Genomic DNA, 27031 nt, shown 5'->3' with positions numbered 1-27031 from the left:
GCATTTCTTAACTCTTAATGTTGCTAGTTAACACAATGCAATTTTTTTCAACACATCCCATCATTTCTAAAATATCAGCCTCTACCAAATGGTTGAGATGTTGGTTTATGGTAAAGGTACCAGAATTAATAAATATACTACAGAAAATATGAAGCGTAAGACCAATTTAATTAAAAAACATAATCAAAATAATACAAAATTGATACAAAACCATAGCCATAAGCCAAATATTTCACATTTTCATTTAACACAGTAATATAGACGTTTTCCTGTTGTTGTTGTTGTTGTTGTTGTTGTTGTTGTTGTTGTTGTTGTTGTTGTTTACAATAAAATCAAAATCAAGTGAATTAGTGCAACGGGATTTAGTTTGCTTGTTTAGTTTAGTTTCACAAGTGCTTCCAGAAGACAGAACACCTGTTTATTGTGGTATTAACCAATCAAACTTCAAAACTCCCAAAGTGTGAGTGTGTGTTTGTGTCTGTGTGAGTGAGAGTGGATAATGTGTGTAAGAGAGAAACTGTACCTGTATCTGTGTGTGCGTCTGTGTGTGTGTAAGAGAGAGAGTGTATGAGAGTGTAAAAGAGTGTATTTATATGTGTTTGTGTGTGCGTGTGCCCATGTATATGTATATCAACATCGGTATTACACAGATGTTACGAGGAGATGGTGAATTATGTGGACATTATGTATAAAATTCAATCACACTAAATTTTTATTTTTTATTTTCAGAAAGTAAAACTACCCATAATTTCCTGTAAGGGTTGGGTTTAGAGATTGGATTTGGGGCTAGAGCAAAAGTACAGTTTGTAGAGTATAAAAACAATTGTAACCTATGTAATGTCCCCACAATTCACAAAAAATGTGTGTGTGTGTGTGTGTGAGAGAGAGAGAGAGAGAGAGAGAGAGAGAGAGAACTGTGTGTGTGAGAGTGGGGGGAGAGTGGGAGAGAGTTTACATTTAGGTGTGTGCAGGGCAGTGTACGTGTGTGTGTGTGTGTGTGTGTGTGTGTGTGTGTGTGTGTGTGTGTGTGTGTGTGTGTGAGAAAGAGAGAGAGAGAGAGAGAGAGAGAGAGAGAGTATGTATGTGAGTGAACATGCTGAATTATCTCATCAGTGAAGAGTTTTTCTGGTAAAAGGGCCTGACGATGTGAGTTTTTGTACCATAGAAACTATTTACAGAGAAAAACAGTATCATAAGCCATGTTTCTTTTCGTTCTGCTTAATCAAGTGCCCTAAAAAAGATATTTAAAATAAACAAAACTGCTTTATTTAATAACTACATTACACAATACTTGTACTTTTACTTTCAGTACTTGATTAGAAAATTTTGAAATAAACTACTTGCAATACTTAAGTACAAAAAATGTTGAATACTTTAGTATTTCCACTTACTGTAAGTATGGTGCTTAAAGAGCACTTCTACTTTTACTCTAGTCAATAGAGCACTTGTACTTTTACTTAAGTATGGGTCTGTAGTACTTTATACATCTCTGGCTGCCAGAGCCTTTGCCAAAGCCACCAAAGCTGCCAGAGCCTTTACCACTGCCACAGTTGTCCTGACCCACTGGGGTTGTAAACATAAAAAAAGAGTCAATATTACATTTTTTTAAAAACAACATATAACAAATACGTTTTTAACAGACACACACACAGAAGAGACTCCAGAACATCTCACTGCAACTAACGCCTGTTTCACACCGCAAGCGAAAGCAGTGCGTGAGCAGCGCGTATGGAGAGCAGAAGCAGCACGCAGGCGTTTGCCTTTCAAAAAAGCTGCTTCTGCAGTGTGCAGCTCTTTGACAGCTGCTGCAGAGATCAATCTATCTCTGTCTATTCTATCTAGTTACATCTCTCTCTCTATATATATATATATACAAATGCACCTTTAAAAAAAAACTTTTTACCTGCACTAAGGCCCGCGGCAACCTCCTCCTATGCTGTTTCTTTAACCTGCAAGTCTTTATTTTAGAAAGTATATAGACTGTATGTTTCTCAAGCTCTATGAGGAGCATCATTCATGTCTAGTGCACTCAGAAGACAATCACCTGTGACATCATGTTATTTGGTGTTTGATTGTCAGGATGTTGTAGGCCCATAGTAATAATAATAATTATACAATATAATTATATTGATATTTATACATGATCAAACTGGTGTTACTTTCTCCGATTCAGTAATGTCCTGCAGCAGAGTAACAGCTCGTGCAAGGGATGAGACGGACAAAAGTAATTAATGCATGCACTTCTTTTACTTATTTTAGTGTTGTCAGGTTCACAGTGCTACTTGAGTGAACATAAAACAAAGCCGAATAAAACTTTCTTCCTCTGCTTCAGCTGCACAGCACACATTGAGCTCACATCATCCAGCATGCGTGTCGAACTACTCTACCCACAATACACTTCGCTATGGACTACAACTCCCGTAAATATTTTATTTCCCCTCTCCTGCAACACTAGCATGCAACTCGGGCCTAAATAAATGTTTGCGCTGTTTTTAATCGTTTAAGTTCATTTGATTGACTATATACAAGTCAGTTGATATTATTAACGCATTTATGGGGTAAAAGAGCTACTTTTTTCTGTCATTCAGTGTGTTTGGGTCATTATCAATGCACTGTCACTTTAATTGAGCGTGAGCAGTGCAGCAAAAATAGACCCAGCGCCTATCGCTGGTCAGCAACACTCACACCTCGCTTTGATGCGCTGCTGCTGTGTGCGGTATGAAAGCTCTAATCTGTTAACATGGACGTCGAAAAAACACGCGCTGCTCTGCTTAAGCGATGCTGACACTTGCGGTGTGAAACAGGCTTGACTGATCCTGAATTATGGGTAAATCTCTCCTTAGTCTCAGTCTTCAGCACAACTTCATTGATACTCCGGAATCAACACTAAACCCAGGATAGAGTGGCTCAGTGAATGTGGTCTGGACTGAGTGGATGAGGCTCATTGTGTCATTGTAGATGTTGTAGAAGGTCAGAGTTCCTGCACTGTGATCCACAAACACTCCTATTTTACTGCTGAGCGGCTTTACTGGGAGACGAGTCTCTGTGTTATTGTGTCTAAATGAGAAACTGGAGCAAGAGCAGAACAAACTCCAGGACTGATCATTAAAGCCAAACCAACACTCTTTACCAGCTCCCTTCCTGCTTATGCTCTCATATGACACAGCTATACACACATCTCCACTCCAGTCAGTCTCCCAGTAACAGCGTCCACACATACTCTCTCTGCACAACACCTGAGACGCATAATCAAATCTGTTTGGATGATCAGGATATGACTGATTCTTCCACACACACGTCACCTTTCTGTAGTCCTCAGACAGAATGAGTTCAGTGTTTGCTGTGTTTGGATCCAGTGTGAGAAAACAGGCATCTGAATAAAAGAAGAGACATATTTATTACATAACACTCAATACAGAGAGAGAGAGAGAGAGAGAGAGAGAGGGAGCATCTATGGGTGTGCGTGCATTAGGCATGTGACGATAATCATTTTCTAGGTATATTGCGGTTTGGAAAAGGCAAGGTTTTTACAATCACGAACATTTTCTGCAATACCGTACCTATGGTATTTATTAATTCATTCAATTGTTCTCATCCACTTTTCTGGAGCTGGGTTGTGGTGGAAGCAGTCTTAGGAGAGAATCCCAGACTTGCCTCTCCCCAGACATTTCCTCCAGCTCCTCTGAGGGATCCTAAGCCATTCCCAGGCCTGCTGAGAGACATAGTCCCTTTGGTATGTCCTGACTCTACCACAAGGCCTCCTCTAGCTGGGACATGCCTGGAACACCTCCCTAGGTAGGCGTCCAGGAGGCTTCCGAAACAGATGCCCTAGCATTTCAGCTGACTTACCTCGATGTGGAGGATCAGTGGCTCAACTCTGAGCTCCTCCAATCGTTCCTAGGGTATTTGTAAGATTTTTTAAATGTTTTGTTTGTTTTTTTTTAGGACAACAGTATCTCCAGCAGAAAGATATCCAAAAGATGCCGGTTTAAATTTTATTGAAAACTGTATTTCTGGAACTAATGAAGAAAGCAGAAGTCAATGATTCATTTTTATTATTCAGCCTGACATGTTTACTGCTGCAAAACATTTTAAATGTTTCTCAAAATATAATATATCGTGTTTAAAGGGGAAGTAAAACGTTTTTGTTTTTTTACCCAGACATTTAAAAAGAACCTATTTTAGAGCAGTAATCACAGTACCGTCAAAGTGTGAAATTTTTATTCAAGGTTACCATACAGTCAGAATCTTATATCGGCCCATGCCTAACGTGCATGTGTGTAAGAGACAACGTGTGTGTGTGTAAGAGAGAGAGAGAGAAAGAGAGAGTGTAGACGTACATTTGCGTGGTCCTGCTGTAATCCTTTTGTGTCCTCCATGATCCAGACTGTAAAGACACAGATTGTCATTTAGTCAGTAAACAAACACTAAACACTTAATTTTCAGCAGGCCTGCAGTCAGAATTATTCTGATCAAACATCACTCATTATGCAGATTCATTACAATAGCACATTTACAGTGTCTGCTGAATGCTGGACTCTGATTGGCTAATGAAGAATACATTATATGAACGCATTAATAACGGCAATAAAACTACATTATTGTGTTTGTAGATGTAAAAAGAGCTTTGAATGAGACATAGAGGTTTTAGATCAGGTGTGTAGTAAGAGTCAGTATAGATGAAAGCCAGTGGAGAGGAGCGTGTGCATGGTAGTGAACTGAACTCATGATCCAAAACAAAATAAAATTATCAAAACAACAGGCAGGCGGAGCTGGCTAATGGAGTCCCTGTCAAATGCTGGGTATTTTGTATGTCCTAATCCAAAAATCCTAACCAAAAACTGAATATAAGAAAACAACATTTGCTGTTTGTTTTAAAGTGTAAAAGCACAAAGGCAGCGATGCTTCACATACTTAAGTTTGTCCAGTGTGTAGTTTGGATCCTTCAGTTTTTCAGAGAGCAGCTTTGCTCCTGAATCTCCTGGATGATTGTAGCTCAGATCCAGCTCTCTCAGGTGTGAGGGGTTTGAGCTCAGAGCTGAAGACAGAAAACCACAGCCTTCCTCTGTCACCATACAGCCAGACAATCTACAAACACAGCAACAGTCCACATAACACAGTTTGACAATCACACATCTCACACATCAACTGATCAACCGCTGAGATGAACAAACACACTTAAAATACTCAACAAGGGCTAAAATAAGTTTTTTAACTGCACAGAGCAAACACATTGTTCATAAAACATCACATGAAACTGTAATGTGAAGAACACAAACTCACTATCTTAGTGTCTTTGTAACCTTTGTAAGCTGAGAATCAAGGGGAATTACTAGATAGGTTTAATGAGAAGGGTGGTTTGGGAATCGAATATGGCATCTAGTGGGGATCCGTGAATTAATATATGGAAAAAAATGGATCCCACTTAGGTAGCTTCTAATGGAGCTGGCTTGTATGTTTTTCGAAACGTGTAGGTGAGATATGAATGAGGTGATGTTAAGGAGGAAAAAATCAGGGAAAGGTGTTTTGTATAGGGTGTGAAAGTGTTTAAATGGCTTTCATGCTGTGGGATATGACTGAAGGGTTCTAGGGCTACTGTTTGTAAGATGAGGGATATAGAAATTTGGCAGATGTTATGTAGGGATTGGTTTGTGGCAATTTCATGTCTTAATAAGTAGGGACAGAAGTTGGATGGGGATTCACTTCTGGATCCAATGCTTATTTTCTGCTGTACATTGATGATGTCGTGCTCCGTCTGTGTGTTTTTGTAGCTTTGCTAAAATATTCTTCCAGTCACGCACTCCATTTACAATAAAAGCAGGATCTCTGTATGCACCACTAGAACTACACTGAAACAATTTACAAGGGAAGCAGAATATTGCATCCGCCTCTTTGCTCTATTCAACGAATGCATATGCCTTGTAGTAATCCGACGAAAATTAGCGATTCTGCTTACCAAACAGTGTTTTCAGATATTCTTGTAAGTAAGGTTGTGATGTTGCTGAGTCCTTTTTGCCCAAATCTCCAGGTGGCGGTGTTTTACTCGTAAGGCACTGCAACCAATCTTCCCGTTCATAAAGCCTATCGCCGCCAGACCTACCGCGTGCAGTTTTCAATGAAGAGCTCTCCTCTAAGTTCTTCTCTGATGTTTTTGGATTCACACTTTTACTGGAGTTAAGGTCTTTGCTGTTTAAATTTTTCTTTTTGAAAAAAGATTGTATATCCATGTCAAAAATTTTGCTCAAAATTGGCAAGATGTTGCATTTTGCATTTGCATTTTTGCCTGCGCAAACCATACAAATCTTTTTCCACAGCTGTGCAGCCGGTCTAGAGACAGCCAGCTCGTCATCATTTTAAATATCTGTGGAAAATGCTGATCCTAGACCAACAATTGACCCTTCGCTAAGCCCTGCCCTCCTTAGTTACTGTTGCTACGCCTGTCAAGCTTTCGTGCCTGGCACTGCTTTTACAATTTGTGTGCGCTGGTGTCAGACATTGCCAGGGATATAATGTAATTTTTGGCAAACAGGTGAGATATCTGAGAAAGCCAGACCAAAAAGGACTGCAGTATGCATTACAGGGGTATATTCACAACATAATAGGCAACTGATTAGAGAATAATTCAATCAATATTGAAACTAGCTTAGCCTAGCCACCTCATACGCTAACCATTAAACAGCTTAGCTCATGCTCAGCAGGAGGTGAAATTTTAAAATAATCTAATAATAGCAAATTAAACCGTAATTTCTCTACTTTTAGCCAAAAAGCCTAATAGCTTAACACGCATGACAGTGCTTTTACATAGTTCATAGAAAGAACAGCCAGAAAAGGGAAACTGATGGATTTGAGTCGAATATTAGCATCACTGACCCATAACAATGTACAGTAAGTTACCTATAACTTTCAGTATGTTTGTGTGCCCTTTATAAATTACTGAAAAACAGCTGGGGGTAATGTATATTGATTGCAAGTTCTCAGTTTGTGATCACATCTCTTTTTTGTTCTGTTGATTTATAATCTCAAATATTCGTAGCTTGAAATAGATGTAAATAAAGTAAAGTTCAGTAAAGTTCAGTAAATTCAGTAAAGTTAGCAACAGATTCGCAGATATGTATTTTCCGAAACAATAACTCATGACCTATTGCTATTAGTATATGGCGAAGGCTTAAACGGAGCATTACTCACAATATTGAGTAAAAAAAAAAAATTAATGAGACAGTTATGAAACATAACCTGCTTTGTATTTTTGTAGGAAACACAGTTTAGATCTGTTTAGGGTAAGAGGTGTGCGAGTTTTTGCCGTCCATCACTGATTGTGTCAGAAATATCGAAACAAAACTAACTTAGCTCCGCTCCTTTAGCGCCCCTCACAGAGTTTGATCCATGCTGGCATTTCTTCTCTTGGGTTTTTGGTTTTGAAAAGGGAAAAAATTCCACCATTACATCCAAACTTTAAGGATCCGGGTATCAGATTTGCACAATCCATATGCACTCACTCGAAAGCTTGACAGAGCCTGTGCAAGTAGCTAAAGTTGCTAAGTCACGATTGGTGGGTGGCAGTTTTTGTGTGTGGCTTAGTGAAGGGTCAATTATGAACAGCTTTTCTCTCGATCAGCAACAACAATTAGCAGCAGGCATGGTTTGCAAGTATAGGCTCCGCATATGTTTGCAGTCAAATTACTCCATGTTGTTGGAATGTAATGGATCTGTGGACAGACAAGAGGCTTTTGAGGTGAGTTTCTTCTGTTTATTATTGTTTTCTTTGGCTGTTGGCAGTTTGACAGAGGACACTAATGTTCACTTTGTGTCATTGTGGTCAAAATCATTCTAGTCACGCAAGTCTCAGACTTAGAGAGATGTATAAAATGTGGAACAGTAAGGGATGAGAGACCGGCTTCATCGTGATGGCTTGGGGCGTGGATAGGTTACCAGCGTCTGTGAGTTCAAGCGGATTTTGTGGACTGTGATCTTGCTGGAAATTTGGGTTGAAAACATAGTAGTTGCATAGGGTGAGGTATTTGAAGTGGACAGAGAAGGAGATTTTATTTACAGTGTTGCGAAGAGCTGGCGGCATCTATCAGGACCTCAAGCTTGATTTGTCTTCCTGGTGGGGCTGGGTGGCTAAAGTTTCAGGGATTGCGCGGGCTTTTGCTGAAGTTGTTTGTTGGTTCTTATTCATGTCGATAGGTTGAATGGTGCAATGCTGTAAAAGCTTTTGACGCTTGAGCGTTTTGTAGCCGAAAGCATTCTTCAAGACGAAGATGACTGAAGTGGGAAACACTGGTTATTTTATTTTATTTTTTTTTGAGTCATTATTCATCTGATTGGCGCAATATGTGAAGCTAATGTGGGACCAGCTGTGCTCAATCATAAGCATGTGATCATCTTGAAATAAGTTTGTAAATGAAACTGTGGTCACACTAGGCTTTTCCTCCCATAGACTTCCACTCATATGCACGCAAATGCATCAGACCGGAAACGCAGGGTCGTGTGTAAGTTTCGCAGATCGTAGAGTTTTCGAAATCGCATCACTTGACTGGGTAAGACGAGAATCGAGAATCAAAACATGACCTCTCTGGACAGAAATTTAAAAGATGGAGCAATCGCTCGCTTTTTTTAATGTCTAAAAATATTGTTTAATCCCACCGCTTTTCGCAGCGCCATACGACAGAATTTCGCACACATAAACTCTAGTGTGACCGCAGCTTAAATCGCACCTTAAGTCTTGGCTAAAGACCTAATCAGGAACATTTTATATAACTGCAACATGAAGAGGACTCTTTTAGTGTTTTATCATTAGAGGCAGTGTCTGGATACAATGTTGCTTGATGTTGCACTTTTTTAAAATTGTGCGTATTATGAAAACTAACAGTAAGATTATTTGCTGTTTGTTTAGTCCGCAACAGGGACACCACAAATATGCAAATAAGAATGTTAAAGAGGGGTGTAGCAAAGTTCTTGTAAAGTATTTTTTGTAGTCATTGTTAAATGGAAAAGCATTTACCTCAGTATTTTCAGTTTACAGTTTATCTGACTTTAAAAAGACAAAGAAAAATATATAAATCAATCAATAAATCAATCAGGTACTTGAACTCAGACCTCAGGGTCTCCAGTTTACAGTTTTGACTCGTCAGTCCCTCAGAGAGAAGCTTCACTCCCGAATCGTGCAAGTCATTGTTACTCAGGTCCAGCTCTCTCAGGACACAGTTTGAGGATTGAAGAGCTGAAGACAAACTCTCACAAGCCCGAAAAGTGAGATTGCAGCACTGTAGCCTGTGTAAAGGACAAAAATAATATATATGTGTTCATATGGTGTTTAATAGTTTTAAGGACATTTAACTGTAGCTACTGGCGTCACTTCTCTAAAAGTCTTTAAAACAAAATTAAATGGCAAAAATAGATGTCTTTAGATATTTTTACTCTAACATTTCATCAAATGGTTCAGAGATTAAAGAGAAAAAAAAACGCAAAGGGAATAACTTTTTCTGTAGCATCTTTAAAAGTTGCATCTCAGAGCACTTTACAAAAAAAACAGAGAAGCATATATTAAGAAATATAGGAGAAAAGAAAAATATTCATCAAAAAAATAAAAAAATCCATTACTTATACAAATAATAGCATTCAATAATAGCATTCATTTTGCTTGCTGTATCCTGTTTTTGTTTCTGAAGGTTCCTCCATGCCAGTGACTGCCACTGTTAGTTTTAACACAACTGTAATTCACAGCCCATCCATATTGGTGGCTCTACTTCTGAGCCTGTTGCAGTCCATAACCTTTCTGATATTAACAATATCAGACGGCGGGAGGACGCTACGAATACCACCTGCTACCCAAGGGGAGACCTGATGTCAATATAGAGGTATGGGCTAGCCCTATCCAGGGGAAGTGCTACAAATGATAAGCTGGTTAGCTTGATAAGCTGCCTAAGAAGAAGGAACACTCTATGGCTTACAGACACATATAGAATTGCCAACAGGAATTTTGCATAGCTGGCACCAAACCCCAGCACGTGGGTAGACCAAGTGGCCATACCAGATATCGCACTGGGCCAGGCACCTGGCTCCTCCACTGAGTCGGGTGCTAGGTGCCTTGGAGGAACTCTCTATGGTTCGTCAAATGGCAAACTCGCTTTAGCAGAGCAGAATAAGTGCACATATCTCTGGGATAGGAAACATGCCACAGCAAGTGTTTGACACCAAGCTTAATTTTCTCCACTTGAAGATTATAAAACCTCGCAAATGTGTTAGGTGTTGCCTAGCCCACAGCTCTACAGATATCTATGAGAGATGACACTTGCTAACGCCCAAGAGGAGGTGACACTTGTTGAGTGTGCTCTCTAACCCCAGGTGACACAGCTCACCTTGGCACTGATAGGCTATGGCATTAACTATCCAGTGGGCCAACCTCTGTTTTGATACAGCACTTCCCTTCTGCCAACCATCGTAATAGATAAAGAGCTGCTCAGAAGATCTTACATTCTGTGTGCGGTCCACGTAAAGGTGCAGAGTGCGAACGGGACAAAGCAATAAAAAGGGCGGGGTCTGCCTCTTCCATGAGGAGCACTTGCAGGTTCACCACCTGGTCTCTAAATGGGGTGATAGGAACCTTGGGCACAAATGCGGGCCGGGGTCTCGGGGATAACGTAAGAGTAGGCTGGTCTGAATTCCAGGCACGATTCGCACCTGGAACTGGATGATTAGATTATGCTTCCCAAATGTGCTGCTATCCACCACATCATGGTGAGCAGAGATGGCTACAAAGTAAACCTTTAGTGTGGAGGGTGACAGCCTATGCTCTAGCTTATCCTAAAAGAAGGATAACACAACACTGATCTAGCAAGTTCAGGGTCTTTCAGGGAGAATCGCACCACTCAGCAAATAGACTATATTTCAGGGCGAAGGCATTGTAGAGGGGGCTCTAGCCTGAGGGATGGTGTTAACCACCAACGCTGGTAGGTCACCTGAGTCTTTCGCACTCTGCTATGGATCAGACGGTTGGCTTAACCAACCATCAGCTAGTCTCCACAATTACCCTAACTCAAATAATCTGCAACACATAGAGCCACCTAGATATAAAAACATAGAGACTGTGTCTGTTCCCCGAACCTCTCAATATAAAAAAAAACCTCCCAAACCCAAAAGGTAACAATCTAACTGATGTTCATCAAATAAAAAATTAAACTAATGAAAAGTCTCCTCTAAAACTCTTTTTGTTAATAATTTGATTACTGTTCTAAAGCTAGATGTACTTTGTCTAACAGAAACCTAGCTAAAACCAGATGATTACATGCCCCTAAACAAGTCTTCACCTGAAGAATATTATCATAAACACGAGCTGTGACTTAAAGGCAAAGGCGGATGCATTGGCATAATATATAATAATATTGTTAGTGTTACTCAGCGATCTGACTTATAAAATATAATTCATTTGAAGTAAAGTGTTGTATAGGGCTGGGCTATAATTGGATATCGATAATTATCACAATATATAAAAATTTTTTTATAAAACACTTGGAGGGCTAGGAAAAAAATAAGATAAAAAGGTTAGAGTCACAGACACATCACTAAACATCAGTAGTCTGGAGATACTTCGTTTTTTGCAATCCGACACAAAACAGAGAAACGTGCACAGCAAACTGTGCATATGACTCGTGTCATCAAAAGCAGGCAACACCACAAACCTGTTTCATCATTTAGAATATCCCACTGGTTAAGATGCTAATAAAATTACAGACCCAAACAAGTGTTGGTAAACAAGCACAACCACCCAGCAGAGTCTCATGTCATAATTTTCTAAAGCCGTACCTTACGAGAAAAAAACTCCCGAAAAGACAGACGAAATATATGACAGACAACACAGTCTCAAACACATCTCAATGAACACTTGATGCTTGGTGTAAACTCTAACTGCATTATTTAAGGGCATTTGCTAAGACATTGGAAGGAACTTTTATTGTCAAGCTTATGTTTCCTTTTTAATATTAAGATATTTTCTTATTGTCCCACATCAACAGTAAAAAAAAAAACAGCCTTTATGAAGGACATAATCAATAAAGAGAAATGTTCAAGACATAATCTCGCAGTGAGGGCATGAGCAGTTTGTGAGTCAACCTTAACATGCTGGAACCCCAGACATGTGATGCAGTATTCGTGCCTGTCATCCAGGGAGAGCAAACCACCTCACCCAGAAATGCACTGTCAGAACGGCATGTTTAAAATGATGTGTTGCTCCACCTTGTTACTCTCTTAGGGGATCTGCTCTTTAGTGCTCTTTTTTTACCAGTGAAACGCCCAGGGAATGGGAATGAAACCCAATTCCACAACTGCTATCACATGGTCCTACGCATTGGTAGGAAATGGTAAGCTTTCTAGAAGTCTGCTCAGCAGATATTTCTCTTCATTCTTGCTTCATGTGCACTGGTTATATACTTTACTAATGATTAATTACTAACACCAGTGAAGCTGAATTGTTATTTTTTGCAACATCTCATTTGAATTTAAATGTATTATCTTTATATACCTAAAGATGTTAAATAAAGTGAACAAAATCTTATTTCAATGAAAATAAAACAAGACAAAAAATATTGTCTTAGAAATAGATGGGACTGTACTCATTTCTGCTAAACACTATATATGTTTTTTTTTTCCTTTAATCATTCATTCAATCATTTTCTTTTTAGCTTAATCCCTTTATTCTTCAGGTGTCATCACAGCAGAATGAACCGCCAACTTATGCAGCAAATGTTTCACGCACCAGATGCCCTGTCAGCTGCACCTCAACACTGGGAAACTCTTACACTATGGCCAATTTAGTTTATTTAATTCACCTATACCGCATGTCTTTGGGCTGTGGGGGAAACCACATGAACATGGAGAGAATATGCAAACACCACACAGAAATGCCAACTGACCCAGCCAGGTCTCGAACCAGTGACCTACTTGCTGTGAGGCGATCATGCTGGATTATCCTTTTCTTCTTTGGTCTGTAGCACACAGTGTCCATTTCTCCCAAAAAATAACTAAAAAAAACTGATTCATCTGACCACAGTTCACATTTTCACTGTAAGATGGTCCATCCCAGAGCCCAAAAAAGTTGAGGGTGTCTCTGGACATGCGGTGATATCACTCATAGATGAATGACATTTCTTAAGCAGTGCCGCCTGAGGGATCAGAGATCACGGTTGTTCAGCTTAGGCTTGCAACCCTTGTTCTTTACACACTGAAATTCCTCCGGATTCTTTGAATCTTTTAATGATGTTATGCACTGTTAAAGGTGAAATATACAAATATCTGATTTGGAGCTGCATAAAACAAATAGGTTGTGGATAAATTTGGAGGACACCAATGAAATGTTTGGAAAGCATTGTTGCATGCCAACATTGGTCAGTCATGTTGGTTACTACAGTCAAGAGAGAGAGAGAGAGAGAGAAAGCAGTAGCTTTTTACCTGTCAGTGGGTGCACATGGCTCCAGAATAGTGTAAGTGTAAAAGTGACACAGTTTAATGGAAAGGATGTTATTACTTTATGTATTAAAGATTATATAGGACATTTGTCAATTTATCCTCTTTTTTGTCACAAATCTCCTTTTTTTGCCAAATGAAATATGTTCAACGTAATTATTGAATATTGGCATATGATTATTATTTCTTAGATGAAAGAAAGAAATACTTTGACTTACAGAGCTCTTTTGGAGGTTTTGACGACGGCTGATAGTCTGTTGAGACACTCGTCTGATTTCTGGAATTTCTGAAGCTCAAACACCTCCAGCTCCTCCTCTGAGGTCAACAACAAAAAGACCAGAGCAGACCACTGGGCAGGTGAAAGGACAGCAGATGACAGACTTCCTTCACTAAGGTGAGACTGAATCTCTTTCAGCAGAGTTTGGTCATTCAGTTCATTCAGACAGTAGAACAGATTGATGGATCTCTCTGGAGACAGATTCGCTTCAAGTTTCTGCTTGATGTAAACATTTATTTCCTCTTTGCCTGGGTCACTGTTGTCCTGCTGTGTCAACAGGCCTCTTAAGAGTTGTCGATTGGACTGGAGTGACAGACCGAGAAGGAAGCGAAGGTAAAGGTCCAGATGTCCATTGTCACTTTCCAAAGCTTTGTCTACTGCAGCCTTTAGCATATTAATTATGCCTTTATTTTTGCTTTTCTGTCTAAAAATAGATACACGCTTCTTGTCAATGTCAAGAAACAGATGTTGATAAAGGGCTGCAATGAACTCTTGAAGGCTCAAGTGAAGAAAGCAGTACATGGTACCAAGAATGATTCCCGTCTCCTTCCTAAAGATCTGGGTACACATGCCTGAGTACACCGATGCCTTATATACATCAATGCCACAGTCTTTCAGATCGCTCATATAGAAAATCACATTGTTTCTTTCCAGCTGCTGGAAGGCCAGTTTCCCCAGTGAAATTATGAGGTTTTTATCCCAGGAAACATCTGGTGTGTTTTCCCCATCATACTTTCTTCTGCTCTGCTGGATCTGAAAGCGGAGAAAGTGTGTGTACATCTGTGTCAGAGTCTTAGGAGATTTCTGCAATGTTTCAGCACAAGCCCTGTGTTCCAGTTCAGTGTTACTTTTCTCCTTCAAAACGTTCTGGAGAACAGTGGCTGAAATCCAGCAGAAAACTGGGATGTGGCACATAATAAACAGACTCCTTGACTTTTTAATGTGATCAATAATTTCTCTGGCCTGATTCTGGTCTGTGAGTCTCTTTCTGAAGTACTCCTCCTTTTGGGCATCATTGAATCCTCGTATCTCTGTCAGCCGGTCGATACAGTCAGAAGGAATCTTACTGGCAGCTGCTGGTCTGCTGGTGATCCAGATGAGAGCAGAAGGAAGCAGATTTCCCTTGATGAGGTTCGTCAGGAGGACATCCAGAGAGACTGCTGACGATACATCTTGACACATCTCATTGCCAGCAAAGTTCAAAGGAAGACGACATTCATCCAATCCATCAAGGATGAACAGGATTTTGAATCGTGTCCTTCGTGTAAGGTTTAGCCCTTTAGTCTCTGGAAAAAACTGAGTTATGAGGTCTTTCAAACTTTGTTTTTCTTTCTCCTTCAAGTTCATCTCTCTGAATGGAAGAGGAAATATGAAGCTGATGTCTTGATTTTCTTTTCCTTCAGCCCAATCCAGAACAAATTTTTGCACAGAGACTGATTTCCCGATGCCAGCAACTCCTTTTGTCAGGGCAATTCTGATCTGCTTGTCCTGTTCAGGTGCTTCAAACAAATGTTTGCATTCAACCTGTATGTCTACTGATTGATGATGTCTGGAAGCAGCTTCAATCTGTCTGATCTCATGTTCAGTGTTGACCTGTTCACTCGCACCCTGAGTGATATAGAGATCTGTGTAGATGTTATTCAGAAGTGTGGAGTCTCCTTGCTGAGCAATTCCTTCAAACACACTTTGATATTTCTTCTTCAGGCTGCATTTTAACTGGTTAATGAAGAACAGCTCGCCTAAACAAAGCATTAAAACTGTTATAGTCTTCAGTTTTCCAGATGTAAGTCCCCAGTCTTTTACTAAATGTTTCAATCTTCTCAGGTGATTAGCTGTGGAGCTGTAGTTTTACTCTTTACTGTTAAGGGTGACATTAACATCATTTAAACATCTCTATGTGTTTTCCATACTGCCCTAACCTTTTCTGATTAGAGGTTGTAGATTATCAGATAACATCAGATAATCTTTGCTTTGCTAATTGCTAACATTGTAGACTTTATGAGAGCTCTATTAAATCTGAGAGAATAGCGCTTGTGTTCTTAGTTTACGGTGTAGTTTTGTTTTTAATGGTTTGCATAGTTTAGTTATGTGCTATTATGTGAAGATTATGGTTTTGATTTCTACTTTTTTATTTGGTTCAGTGTAGTGGGTTGGGCTTTAGTTTGATCGTTTTATTTTATTTATTTTTTTGTTTTAACAACACACTTTTAATATGGTTAATAATTACTTTATATATTTTTTATATCATTGTTTATTAAGTTATTACTTTTTTGTTTCACATATAAGTTGTTTCTTATATTTCACCCAACACCAGAAAACCCCAATTAATCTAATGTTTCTTCCCTATAACAACTTAAAGGAGTAACATACAGCCACATACACTACACATCTAGAGTTTTACAATATTATATATATTTGTTTTTATTTTGTATTGTGTAACTTTTACTTCACAATTTAGATCCTTATTGCTCAAGGCTCTGTTCTTGGGCCACTTCTCTTCTCCATCTACACATCATCTCTAGGACCAGTCATCCAGAGACATGGATTCTCCTACCACTGCTATGCTGATGATACCCAGCTATACCTCTCTTTTCATCCTGATGATCCCTCGGTTCCAGCTCGTATCTCAGCCTGCCTGTTGGATATTTCACACTGGATGAAAGATCATCATCTTCAGCTGAACCTCGCAAAAACGGAAATGCTTGTAGTTTCTGCCAACCCGACTCTACACCATAACTTTTCAATCCAGATGGATGGGGCAACCATTACTGCATCCAAAATGGTGAAAAGCCTTGGAGTAACGATTGATGACCAACTAAACTTCTCTGACCACATTTCTAGAACTGCTCGATCGTGCAGATTTGCACTCTATAACATCAGAAAGATCCGACCCTTCTTATCTGAACATGCAGCTCAACTCCTTGTTCAAGCTCTTGTTCTCTCCAAACTGGATTACTGCAACTCTCTACTAGCTGGGCTTCCAGCTAACTCTATCAAGCCTCTTCAACTGCTCCAGAATGCAGCAGCACGAGTTGTCTTCAATGAACCTAAACGAGCACATGTCACTCCGCTGCTAGTCCGTTTGCACTGGCTGCCAGTTGCTGCTCGCATCAAATTCAAAACTCTGATGTTTGCCTACAAAGTGACTTCTGGCCTAGCACCTTCTTATCTGCACTCACTTCTGCAAATCTATGTGCCCTCCAGAAACTTGCGCTCTGTGAATGAACGTCACCTCGTGGTTCCATCCCAAAGAGGGAAAAAATCACTTTCGCGAACACTCACCCTCAATCTGCCCAGTTGGTGGAATGAACTCCCTAACTGCATCAGAACAGCAGAGTCACTCGCTATTTTCAAGAAACGACTAAAAACTCAACTATTTAGTCTCCACTTCACTTCCTAATCTGCAATTGCCTATTTGAATATCACACTAACTGTACAAAAAAAAAAAAAAAAAAAAAAACTACTAACACTTCCCTTCTTAGACTTTACAGACCTGAAACTTGCCTTTAGTACTTATTCATTGTTGCTCTTAGTTGTGTAAATTGCTTCCTTGTCCTCATTTGTAAGTCGCTTTGGATAAAAGCGTCTGCTAAATGACTAAATGTAAATGTAAATGTAAATTATTATTTTTTTATATAGTGCTGTATTATTTTTAAGGTTAAGATTGGTTGCATTTCACTGCATATGATGCTATGTATGATTGTGTACGTATTTGCCAAATACAATTTGAATATACTTCCAAAAGAGTTGTCTTGATGTACTATTTAAGGGGATTAAACAAAATAATTTTTATTTTTAAGTTTGTTGTAAGTTTCATGGGAAACAGGTTATTTTTTTATTTTTATTTTTTGGTTGTTTTTGTCCCTATATCTAAATTGCATGATAGCTCTAAAGGAGTTCTAATATGCTTGTTTGATTCTGTGACTGATTGAGTTTTGACAATAGGGCTCAGCAACAGGGAGTTGTTATTAGGACTGCCTTGAGACTGTACACTATGGATAACCATTTGTGCACAAAGGACCACATTTCTATTTACCATCACAGTTTGGGGATACTTTAGGAACCTCTGAAAATGGATAAGACTGTTTTCTTTGGCTTTGCTATCCTCTCGAGGTTAACAGTTTAATCTATATTTTTTATTGTAGATAAACATGAGCTGTATGTTATGTCAGATAATATTAATACTGACCTGTGATGTGTTTAAAACATGTGCAGTTCATATATTAGCAATATAAAGAAAAAATCACAAGTTAAAAAAAGGTTGGCTGTTTTAATTTAATTAAAATAGTATAAAAAGCATGTTTATGAGGAAACTAAATTTTGATATATTAAATTTCTTTCAAGCATTTCAATTTATTTGATCATTATCTATGTTAAGCATCTTTGACACAATATCTATTGTAACAGCATTATAGAAATAAAGAATACTTGAATAGTTTTAATTTAAAAAAATAGTAGTTAGGATATTTGTAAGTGTCAGGCTGACAGAATGCCATGAGTCTCTTACCCTCAAGAGTATTAGCAGCTTCATCTTGCTTCATCTCTCTCAGGAAGAAGAGTGTGATATCAAGAGCTGCTTCTGTGATACTGCATCTGTTCTCATTAAAGTCCTTTACAAAGTCTTGTCTGTTTTCTTCTTGTACGATTTTCTTAAACTTTTCGATTTCATTCTTCAGAAATGTGATAATTTTGCTCTCAAGATTCTATGATTGAAGAAAAGAGAAGAACAATATTTAGCCAAAACATTAATTTGCATATTGTTTTACATCCATAAACTACTCGATAATTGAAAATACATTATGATACATTATACTATAAGTCTGTTGACACATTGACATTCAAAGGTCATTTTTTTAGATAAACACACAGCTAAAGTACATCCAGCTGGTTTTGAGAACATTATATATGTCATATACTCATATCACTATGTTAAATGATTTCAAATATTTCACAACTACAAAAGTCAAAAATCACATCAAAGCACAACAGAAGGTTTTCGATATGATGATTAAGAAACTAAGTAGCAGTTTGAAACAAATACCTGACAAGTGCCTGAATACATCTGAACAGTTGCTTTAGCTGTGGGAAGCATAGTCTAAAAAATATCTAATCAAAGCTTTCCTAAAACAGGGCCAATGGCTTTCAGATTTGAACTGTAAATGGTCAGTTTTCATTTGTGTACATTTATAATTAAAACAAAACAATGTTTTGTTTTTTCTAAAATTAGTAAGCTTTTTTTAGTAGTGCTCTGTCTTTGTGTCATCTGCCAACGTGACTTTCACACTCATCAGAAAACTGTGAATATTTTCCACAGACATACCTGCATAATGCCAAAAATTTCCACTTTTAAATGAGCCAACTCTTTTTGAAAATGAATGTTCTTTGATTTAGTAATCTGTTTGAAAAGACTGCAATGATGCAGAATTCTCGGTTTGACCTCATTAGGCTGCTAATTAGTTCCTGCCTCCTGCATTCAAACCCAAACCACATGATAACAGCCGGCTGAACGCCCACAAACAAGCAAACAGTGGCTGTGGGTAGAGAGAAATTCATTTCATTTTCATTCTCAGGAATAAGTTTGACCCACTTAATGTCACGAGGTGAAATTTGAAAAAATGAAATATTCTGATTAAGACTTTTTTCTTTACATAGTTGAATGTGCTGACAACAACATCACACAGACATTATCAATGGAAATCCAATTTATTAACCCATGGGGATCTGGATTTAGAGTGACACTCAAAATTGAAGTGGAAAAACACACTACAGGCTGATCCAACTTTGATGTAATGTCCTTAAAACAAGTTAAAATGAGACTCGGTAGTGCAACACAAACATTCTGTATGTGTTTTATGGACTTATTTTAGTCCCTTTAATGAATGAAAATTAGTTTTTCCCACCTGGAAGATCTTCAGGAGATTGTCTTTGAAACTCTTGTGGCTCCTGTGAGTCTCGCCTCCTGAATCTGGTAACTCATGTTCAACACTGTTAACAAATAAAACTACTGTAATTTTTAGGCATACATATATAGAAAAAAACAAACAAACAGATTTATCTTGCAAACACTGAAAATAATTAATGTTCTGTAGTGCTCATAACAGAGAGACAGTCGGGACAGATTTGACAGATCACTGCTGTGTCACGTGTTAAATTAAGCAGAGAAATCACACACAAAAGTTGTTATGGAGCTAAAATGTAGTTGTCGTTCTCATTCACTATACTTCAACTGAGTCCCTGATTTATCAGCTTGAACCACTAATTACTCAGGCGGTTCATTGTGAATTCAATTATACTGATTCATTCAGAAATTGCTTACTTTACTGAATTGTTGGTTCACTTAATATGCTCAAAACTGTCCACGTGACCAATAATGTAAAACACAAAATACCTTTTGGCAGATGATGGTGTTTCCTCTCTGAACTTTGGTGGATTACCCATTGACCCATCAGTCTTCAGAGACAAAGAGCTGAACACACATGATCCCGATTTCATTCTGTAGACAAACACACCAGAGGAAAAAGAGTCAAAACCTAACTGAACCTCTCGTCCCATAAAGTCAATAAACTATTAGCCATTTTTAAGGTTTTTATTGTTTATTTTTTATGTTAATGAAAGTGGGTTAGCCTAATGAAATGATCTTACACCAAAACGTTTTTTACCCTGTTTTACACAATTAAATTCAAACAAGTAGACATATAATATAGTATAATATAATATTAAAGTTAAGAAATATGACAATTCACACCAAAATCTTATTGTGTATGTAATTTTCTCTTCCTGTTCTGTGGATTATATTTGTGTGGTTTGTTACTTGGATTATTTATTTATTTATTTTTCTCCTTCTTGATCTACATGACTCAACTTACCATGATGAGGATGACATTTTACTACTAGAGTTTCTTCATTCTCATTCAACATAATTCAAAGTTACTAACAGTGAGGGTATGTTTAATACTTATACATTTATCTTTATCAAGACATGAATACACTCAGGTGAATTTAAATGACTGATTAATTTAGGAATTATTCGCTTTACTGAATCATTGGTTCACATGATTCCCTCAAAATTTGAATTTAATGTTGAGGAAGTGAGGAAGTGATGTTTTAATATAAACTAATTTCGGTGCAACGTACACAAATAATTAACAAGGCTAGTTCATCATTTGCAATGGTGTTTATCTAATCAGCACATAAGAGAATCCCTATAAATCATGTCTCAAACCTGCCGGACAAATCCATATAATATGTGAGAGCATATGATTCACACCAAATGTAAATTGAAGTGCTTGTGTGAGCAGACTGCATATAAAATCAATATAAAGTGGGCAGCTTGAATGACACTGAATGAACTAAACGTTTGCCTCGAACCCACAGTATTTGCTTCAATCATGTTTTCCACACAAGTTCAAGACATTTTTCTACAAAGCATCTAGAGTAAGTGATGCTGTGGTGTGAACCCAGCATTGTAATGACGGTCCAGGCTACTTTAACTTGTTCAAGTTTTATAAACTACAGTTGAGGCCAGAATTATTAGCCCCCCTTTGATTTTTAACTATTCCCCAAATGATGTTTAACAGAGCAAGGAAATGCTCACAGTATGTCTGATAATATTTTTCCCTCTTTCCTCTCATTATTTGTTTTATTTCGGCTAGAATAAAAGCAGTTTTCATTTAAAAAAAAAAAAAATTTAAGTTCAAAATTATTAGCCCCTTCAACCCTTTTATTTTTTTTTCCGATTGTCAACAGAACAAACCATCGTTATACAATAACTTGCCTAATTACCCTAACCTGCCTGGTAAACCTAATTAACCTGGTTAAGCCTTTAAATGTCACTTTAGGCTGTATAGAAGTGTCTTGAAAAATATTTACTAAAATATTATTTACTGTCATCATGGCAAAGATAAAATGAATCAGTTATTAGAAATGAGTTATTAAAACTATTTAAAACTGTTTAGAAATGTGTTGGGAAAAAAAACTTTTCTCTATTAAACAGAAATTGGGGGGAAAAAATAAACAGCGGTGCTTATAATTCAGGGGGGCTAATAATTCTGACTTCAACTGTGAACTTAAATCCACAAATGGACTATGCTTTTTTTCACTTGAATATGCGTAGTATGATAAATAAAATGGACTTTTTAAGAATCTGGGCTGAAACGACTAATGCGGATATATTGGTAATCACAGAGACATGGTTAAAGGCATCAGTTACAAATGACTTGATTAATATTAACAGTTACAATGTCTTCAGATGTGACCGTATGAAAAAAGAAGGGGGAATTGCTATATACGTAAAGTCCAACTTAAATTGCTCCCGCATACATTCGACTAGCAAAGGAAACAGCCTGGAATTGTTGGTGTTTAGACTACACTTGGTCTCCGGCTCGGACATTATCGTTGGTGGTTGTTATCACCCGCCCTCATCGTCTTTAAGTGAAGCATGCACTTTACTTGCAGAATTTCTTCACGATTGGACTAAATTTGAATTGATTTTACTCGGCGACCTGAACTGGGACTGGCTGTCGTCTTTCTCCAACTTGATTAAGGAGGTATGTGACTCTTTTCGTTTGGTCCAGCTGATTAAAACAACAACTCGGATAAATCAAAAGGATCCGGATAATTCTTCTCTCTTGGATTTAATTTTAACTAATGCTGACCATAGATATCCAGCAACGGGAGTTTTCTGCAATGACATTAGTGATCACTGCACTGTTGTCTGCGTGAGGAACTGTAAAATCCATTACCTCTATCGCGATATACTTTTTAAACGATTTTTTAAGCATTTTAACGAACAAGCCTTTTTACGGGATATTTATCTCAGTGATCTGGGTGTTGTTTCATATATACCTGATGTTAACATGGCCTGGGAATACTTCAGATCCACATTTTTCTCTATCTGTGATAAACATGCCCCAATTAAACGATTTAAGATAAGTGGTAAGGATAATCCTTGGTTCAATCACACATTTTCTACCTCTATACAACAATGGAATATTTTATGGGCCAAGGCAAAGAAATCGAACAATTTCACAGACTGGAATTTATATAGAGCTTTACGAAATAAGTGCACAAAGTTAATAAAAAGAGCATAGTGTTATTATTATTTGTCTATGGTAGACAAAAACTTTTAAAATCCTGTACATTTTTGGAAATTAGTCAAGTCTGTCTCAGTACTTAAACTGGCTTCTAATTTCCAAAATTATTTAAAAGTTAATAATACTGAAGTTAAGGGCAGAGAAGCTATTGCAGACAATCTTAATAATTATTTTATATCTTTCGGCTCGACTTCTGAGTCTCCCAACTCATCTGCCCATACTTCAAATACATTTGTTGAGTCTGTTCGAAACAGTCCCTCACATTTGTTCATGCTCCATCACTGTCGCACAGGTCCATAAAGCTTTAGAGACTCTAGATATTAAAAAATCTCCAGGAATTGTTTAAATTGACCCTTATTTCTTACGTGTGGCAGCTGATCTAGTTGCAGAACCTATAGCCTCTTTATTTAACAGACAGTAAACAGTCCTGTGCTGCTCTATTTATTGATTTACCTAAAGCTTTTGATTCTGTAGATCACAGACTAATGTTGCAGAGACTTAGGCTTTTAGTTTTTACTCAATCTGCTCTAAACTGGTTTGAAAACTACTTTTCAGAACGCACTCAATGTGTGACAGTAGAAAATTATAATTCACCATTTCTAAATGTCAACACTGGGGTTCCCCAAAGATCTGTTTTAGCTCCGTTGTTATTTTCTATTTATATTAACGATTCAGGTCATGGAATAGAATCAGCTAAAATACACCTGTATGCCGATGACACAATAATATATACAGTGGCACATTCTTTAAACCAAGCTGTACAGCATCTACAGATTGCTTTTCAAGTATTACAGTGTACGTTGCACAGCTTAAAATTGGTTTTAAATTAAAAAAAGACTAAATACATGACTTTTAGCCGTGGCCGCATGAAGTAAACAGACCAGACAATTACAACTCTGAACGGTGTTCAAATAGAAAGAGTTAGCTTCTATAAATATCTAGGTATTTAGATTGATGAGAGATTAGCCTTTGATATACACATTGACAAGTTACTGAAAAAGCTTAGGCTAAATTTAGGTTTTTTTATACCGGTCAAAAAATTGTATTCCTTATAAAGCCCGCAAAAAATTAGTAGAGAGTACATTTCTATCTATAATGGATTATGGTGATCATCTTTATATGTACGCAGCCACTACTCTACTAAGAAAACTAGATTCTGTTTATCATGCTGCAATACGCTTCGTCACAGGTGCAGACTCACGGACGCATCACTGTATTTTGTATGATTCCTTAGATTGGTTATCTTTATATAAAAGTAGGAGAAAATTACATCTGTACTCATTTATTTTAAAGGATCTTCTCGGTAAATTACCATCCTATCTTTTTAATTTGTTAACATTTTACATCAACAACCAACACACTAGTTCGGGTTATGTATTTGTCTAAGGGTTTTGTCAGTACTTGGCAAACGTGCTTTTTCTATTTACGCTCCCAGGGCTTGGAATGACCTGCAAAATAGGCTCAATCTTGACACACTTCCAACTCTGAGTACTTTTAATCATCTTTTATTCAACATCTTAAAGGACACCTGTAATTGTTTTTTATGATCTGATGTTTTTATGAACAGTGATTTTGTAACTTTGTGGTATTTTTTTTGTGTGATTTTTATGTGAAACTTTATGTGCTGCCTGCCATCTTGACCAGGTCTCACTGGAAGAAGAGACAGTACTGTCTAAATGTGGTCTCCTGGCTAAATAAAGGAAATAAATAAATAAACTGTACATCTCCAATAATTTAATTCATTTTGTCACCCTGGTCAATTGTCCTATCAGTCATGAGAAGCTCAATATTATTTGGTGATTCATAGTTCTGCTTCTCTCAAATGTGACTAGGTTGTGGAGAAAGTTAATGACTTGTCTCATGATATTTGACTTTGTTTACTTTGAAGGTGTAATATGGGTTTCTTACCCTAACAAAATATTCAAATAACCTAGAGAAACATCTATTTTGCATTTATGTAAATAGGCTACATATATTTGTTACTTTAGTCTTTTATAATAAAATAAAGGGACAATTATTTTACAATATGTAGAAAACATTCTCTGTATTTAAACATTATTAAACATATTTGAGATAATGTAAGTACATCATTCAATTCAACACAGTTTTAGTGTTTTTTGTTAATTCTAAATGAACAAATCTTACATATTGCCCCTTCAGGTATTGGTTTATTGCATTTATTTATGCTATTCTTAGCAATAAGTTTATCAACTTTTGAAATATTACTGATCATCCACTTTATAATGTGACATAAATTGAATACACAGATGTTTGTACACAGATATGTGTTGTTTGAACAATACAATTTTCGAACAGTCTATGTGTAATTAATATCGTAAAACACAAGATACCTTTTGGCAGATGATGGTGTTTTCTGACTGAACACTGGTGGATAATCTTTTGAGCAGTCACTCTTCAGAGACATAGAGCTGGACACACATGATCTTGATCTCACCCTGAAGACAAAAAACACCAAAAGAATAAACTTCAGTCACATTTAAGAGTTTTATCAGCCAAATATGAGTTCGTAAAAGTGTTTAGTTTAATTCAGCACAAACTCATTGTTGGCTGAAGGCCTGTCTGATCATGGGTAAACAGACAGGAATCAGGAATCATGGGTAAACAGACGAATAATGTGCTGGTTTCTATTTCTGCACAATTTCAGCTTCATTGAAAAACATATTTGCCTCTAAAATCTTGTTATGTAACCTGACATGAGTAAAAATTCACCACAGAAACCAGATGAGGAAATATAAAATACAAAAACAGTATCAGCATTTTGTTGGTCTGAGAGACAAAAATATTTAAAAATGCCGTTCATTGAACCATACACAATAAGTTTAACATGCATAATTTAATTAAATGAAGCTCTAGTTTATCTCCTATTTTATCTCCTCTATAAGCACAAGCTAAAACTGTTCTGTGGTCAGCTTTAATTCTGATGTTGGACTGGACTTTAAACATGACACATTACACATATTCAGCTCTGGTAAATATGACACCAGATCAAGCTGTCTCTAACCTTGAATGATCTTAAGCATTTCCTGAACATGTAAACTTAAGCTTTGTCCATCATTTGATCAGGCATTAGCCACACAAATAAGCGCATTGTTGTTGATCTTTGTTCTTCAGAGAAAGTGTTGAAATTGTGTAAAAACAAAGTCAATACCTGTGTTTCTCTGAGAGAGAGTCCTTTACTCGCTCCTCTGCCATATTGCAGCTAAAACACCAATGCAAACATTAGCAGAGTTTTGAGGAAACAATCAGCCGCTGACCATCACCTGGAGATGACAATATACTGAGATTAAAAACATCACACACTTTATAGCAATCAATGCTGATTCATATAGAAGCACTTACTAAAACAGACCCAATGATGAGAGAGAGAACAAACTTAAGTTTTAGTCATTTCACACATACAGATTTCATCAGTATGTATATTCAGGAATGCAGTTGGGTTAACCCCTGATATGACACCTCATGTTTCACAGTCACACTAACTTCTGTTTTAGCCAACTATTTAATCATTTAATGAGTTTATCCGTAAGTTCTGGTTTAGCTTCACTTTTGATTTTGTAACTCTGTATGTTAAAGAAGAGTACAAACACTTTTAAGGGAATAAATAATAGTTTTTTGACTGTGTTAAAAACTGACATGTTATGTTATGTGTTTAATCAGTGTTTGAGGCTTTGAGGGTCAGACAGACATTTAAATCACAGATACACATACATCTCTTTATCATTTCCCCCAAAAAAGTAATAGTAAACTATTAAACTTACATGCAGAAGTACAGAGGCTCTTGTGCAGCAGAGCCATAATTTGAGCTCTCGGAAAGGGAAACAGGAAGTATGACATCACGTTGCTATGCCAGTTGTGCGCTCTCATGCTCTTGGGCTGTCAAGTATACTCCAGTGCTATATTAAGTATATTTCTAAGAAGTACTTTAAAGTAGAGTGAAAGTATATTAATAGCAAACAAGAACAGACCTCTTTTTCATAAGAGACATCAGCTCATTAATTCCATGTTTCTTGTATATTTTAAATAATATATAAAATGGATGAAAAGGCAAGCTGGTATACAGCTTTCAGTTCCCCTGAGCTTGTAGAGGGTTTAAAAGTGTGTAGTACTGCAGTATAGGAACATCCATGAATCATCAAACTGAAGCAAACTCAGATACGGGTGCAGGCAGGAACAAACTTGA

General features: G+C 37.4%; 1 protein-coding gene across 2 annotated transcripts; it reads right to left on the bottom strand.

Moving 5' to 3' along the window:
* On the bottom strand, window positions 1-26806 carry LOC110437835 (protein NLRC3-like). 2 transcript variants are annotated; one of them, XM_073947238.1, is made up of 11 exons: window positions 26610-26806; window positions 26000-26111; window positions 25182-25286; window positions 20127-20231; window positions 19639-19723; window positions 18246-18441; window positions 13680-15477; window positions 9100-9273; window positions 4915-5088; window positions 4341-4387; window positions 1-3373 (listed from the first exon to the last, which is right to left on the bottom strand). In XM_073947238.1, exons 2-11 carry the CDS (start codon window positions 26041-26043, stop codon window positions 2853-2855), a joined length of 3249 nt encoding a protein of 1082 aa, XP_073803339.1. In that variant the 5' UTR covers window positions 26044-26111; window positions 26610-26806; the 3' UTR covers window positions 1-2852. The 2 variants fall into 2 exon arrangements, with proteins under 2 accessions (XP_073803339.1, XP_073803340.1); XM_073947239.1 differs by lacking the exons at window positions 1-3373; window positions 4915-5088 and adding an exon at window positions 3683-3828 and having other exon boundaries at window positions 4337-4387; window positions 26610-26717.
* Window positions 26807-27031: the final 225 nt, after the last annotated feature.

Source organism: Danio rerio, chromosome 4 (assembly GCF_049306965.1).
Source record: "Danio rerio strain Tuebingen ecotype United States chromosome 4, GRCz12tu, whole genome shotgun sequence".
NCBI lineage: Eukaryota > Metazoa > Chordata > Actinopteri > Cypriniformes > Danionidae > Danio > Danio rerio.
This window is presented reverse-complemented; position numbering and strand designations above follow the sequence as displayed.

Bases quoted from the DNA above. Each gene is read 5' to 3' on its own strand.
- LOC110437835 (XM_073947238.1), bottom strand. From the start codon at position 26,043: ATGGCAGAGGAGCGAGTAAAGGACTCTCTCTCAGAGAAACACAG. The intron at 25,287-25,999 runs GTATTGACTTTG...TTTTGTCTTCAG, and splicing joins TCTCTCTCAGAGAAACACAG to GGTGAGATCAAGATCATGTG. The intron at 4,388-4,914 runs GTATGTGAAGCA...GTGTCTTTACAG, and splicing joins TACACACTGGACAAACTTAA to TCTGGATCATGGAGGACACA.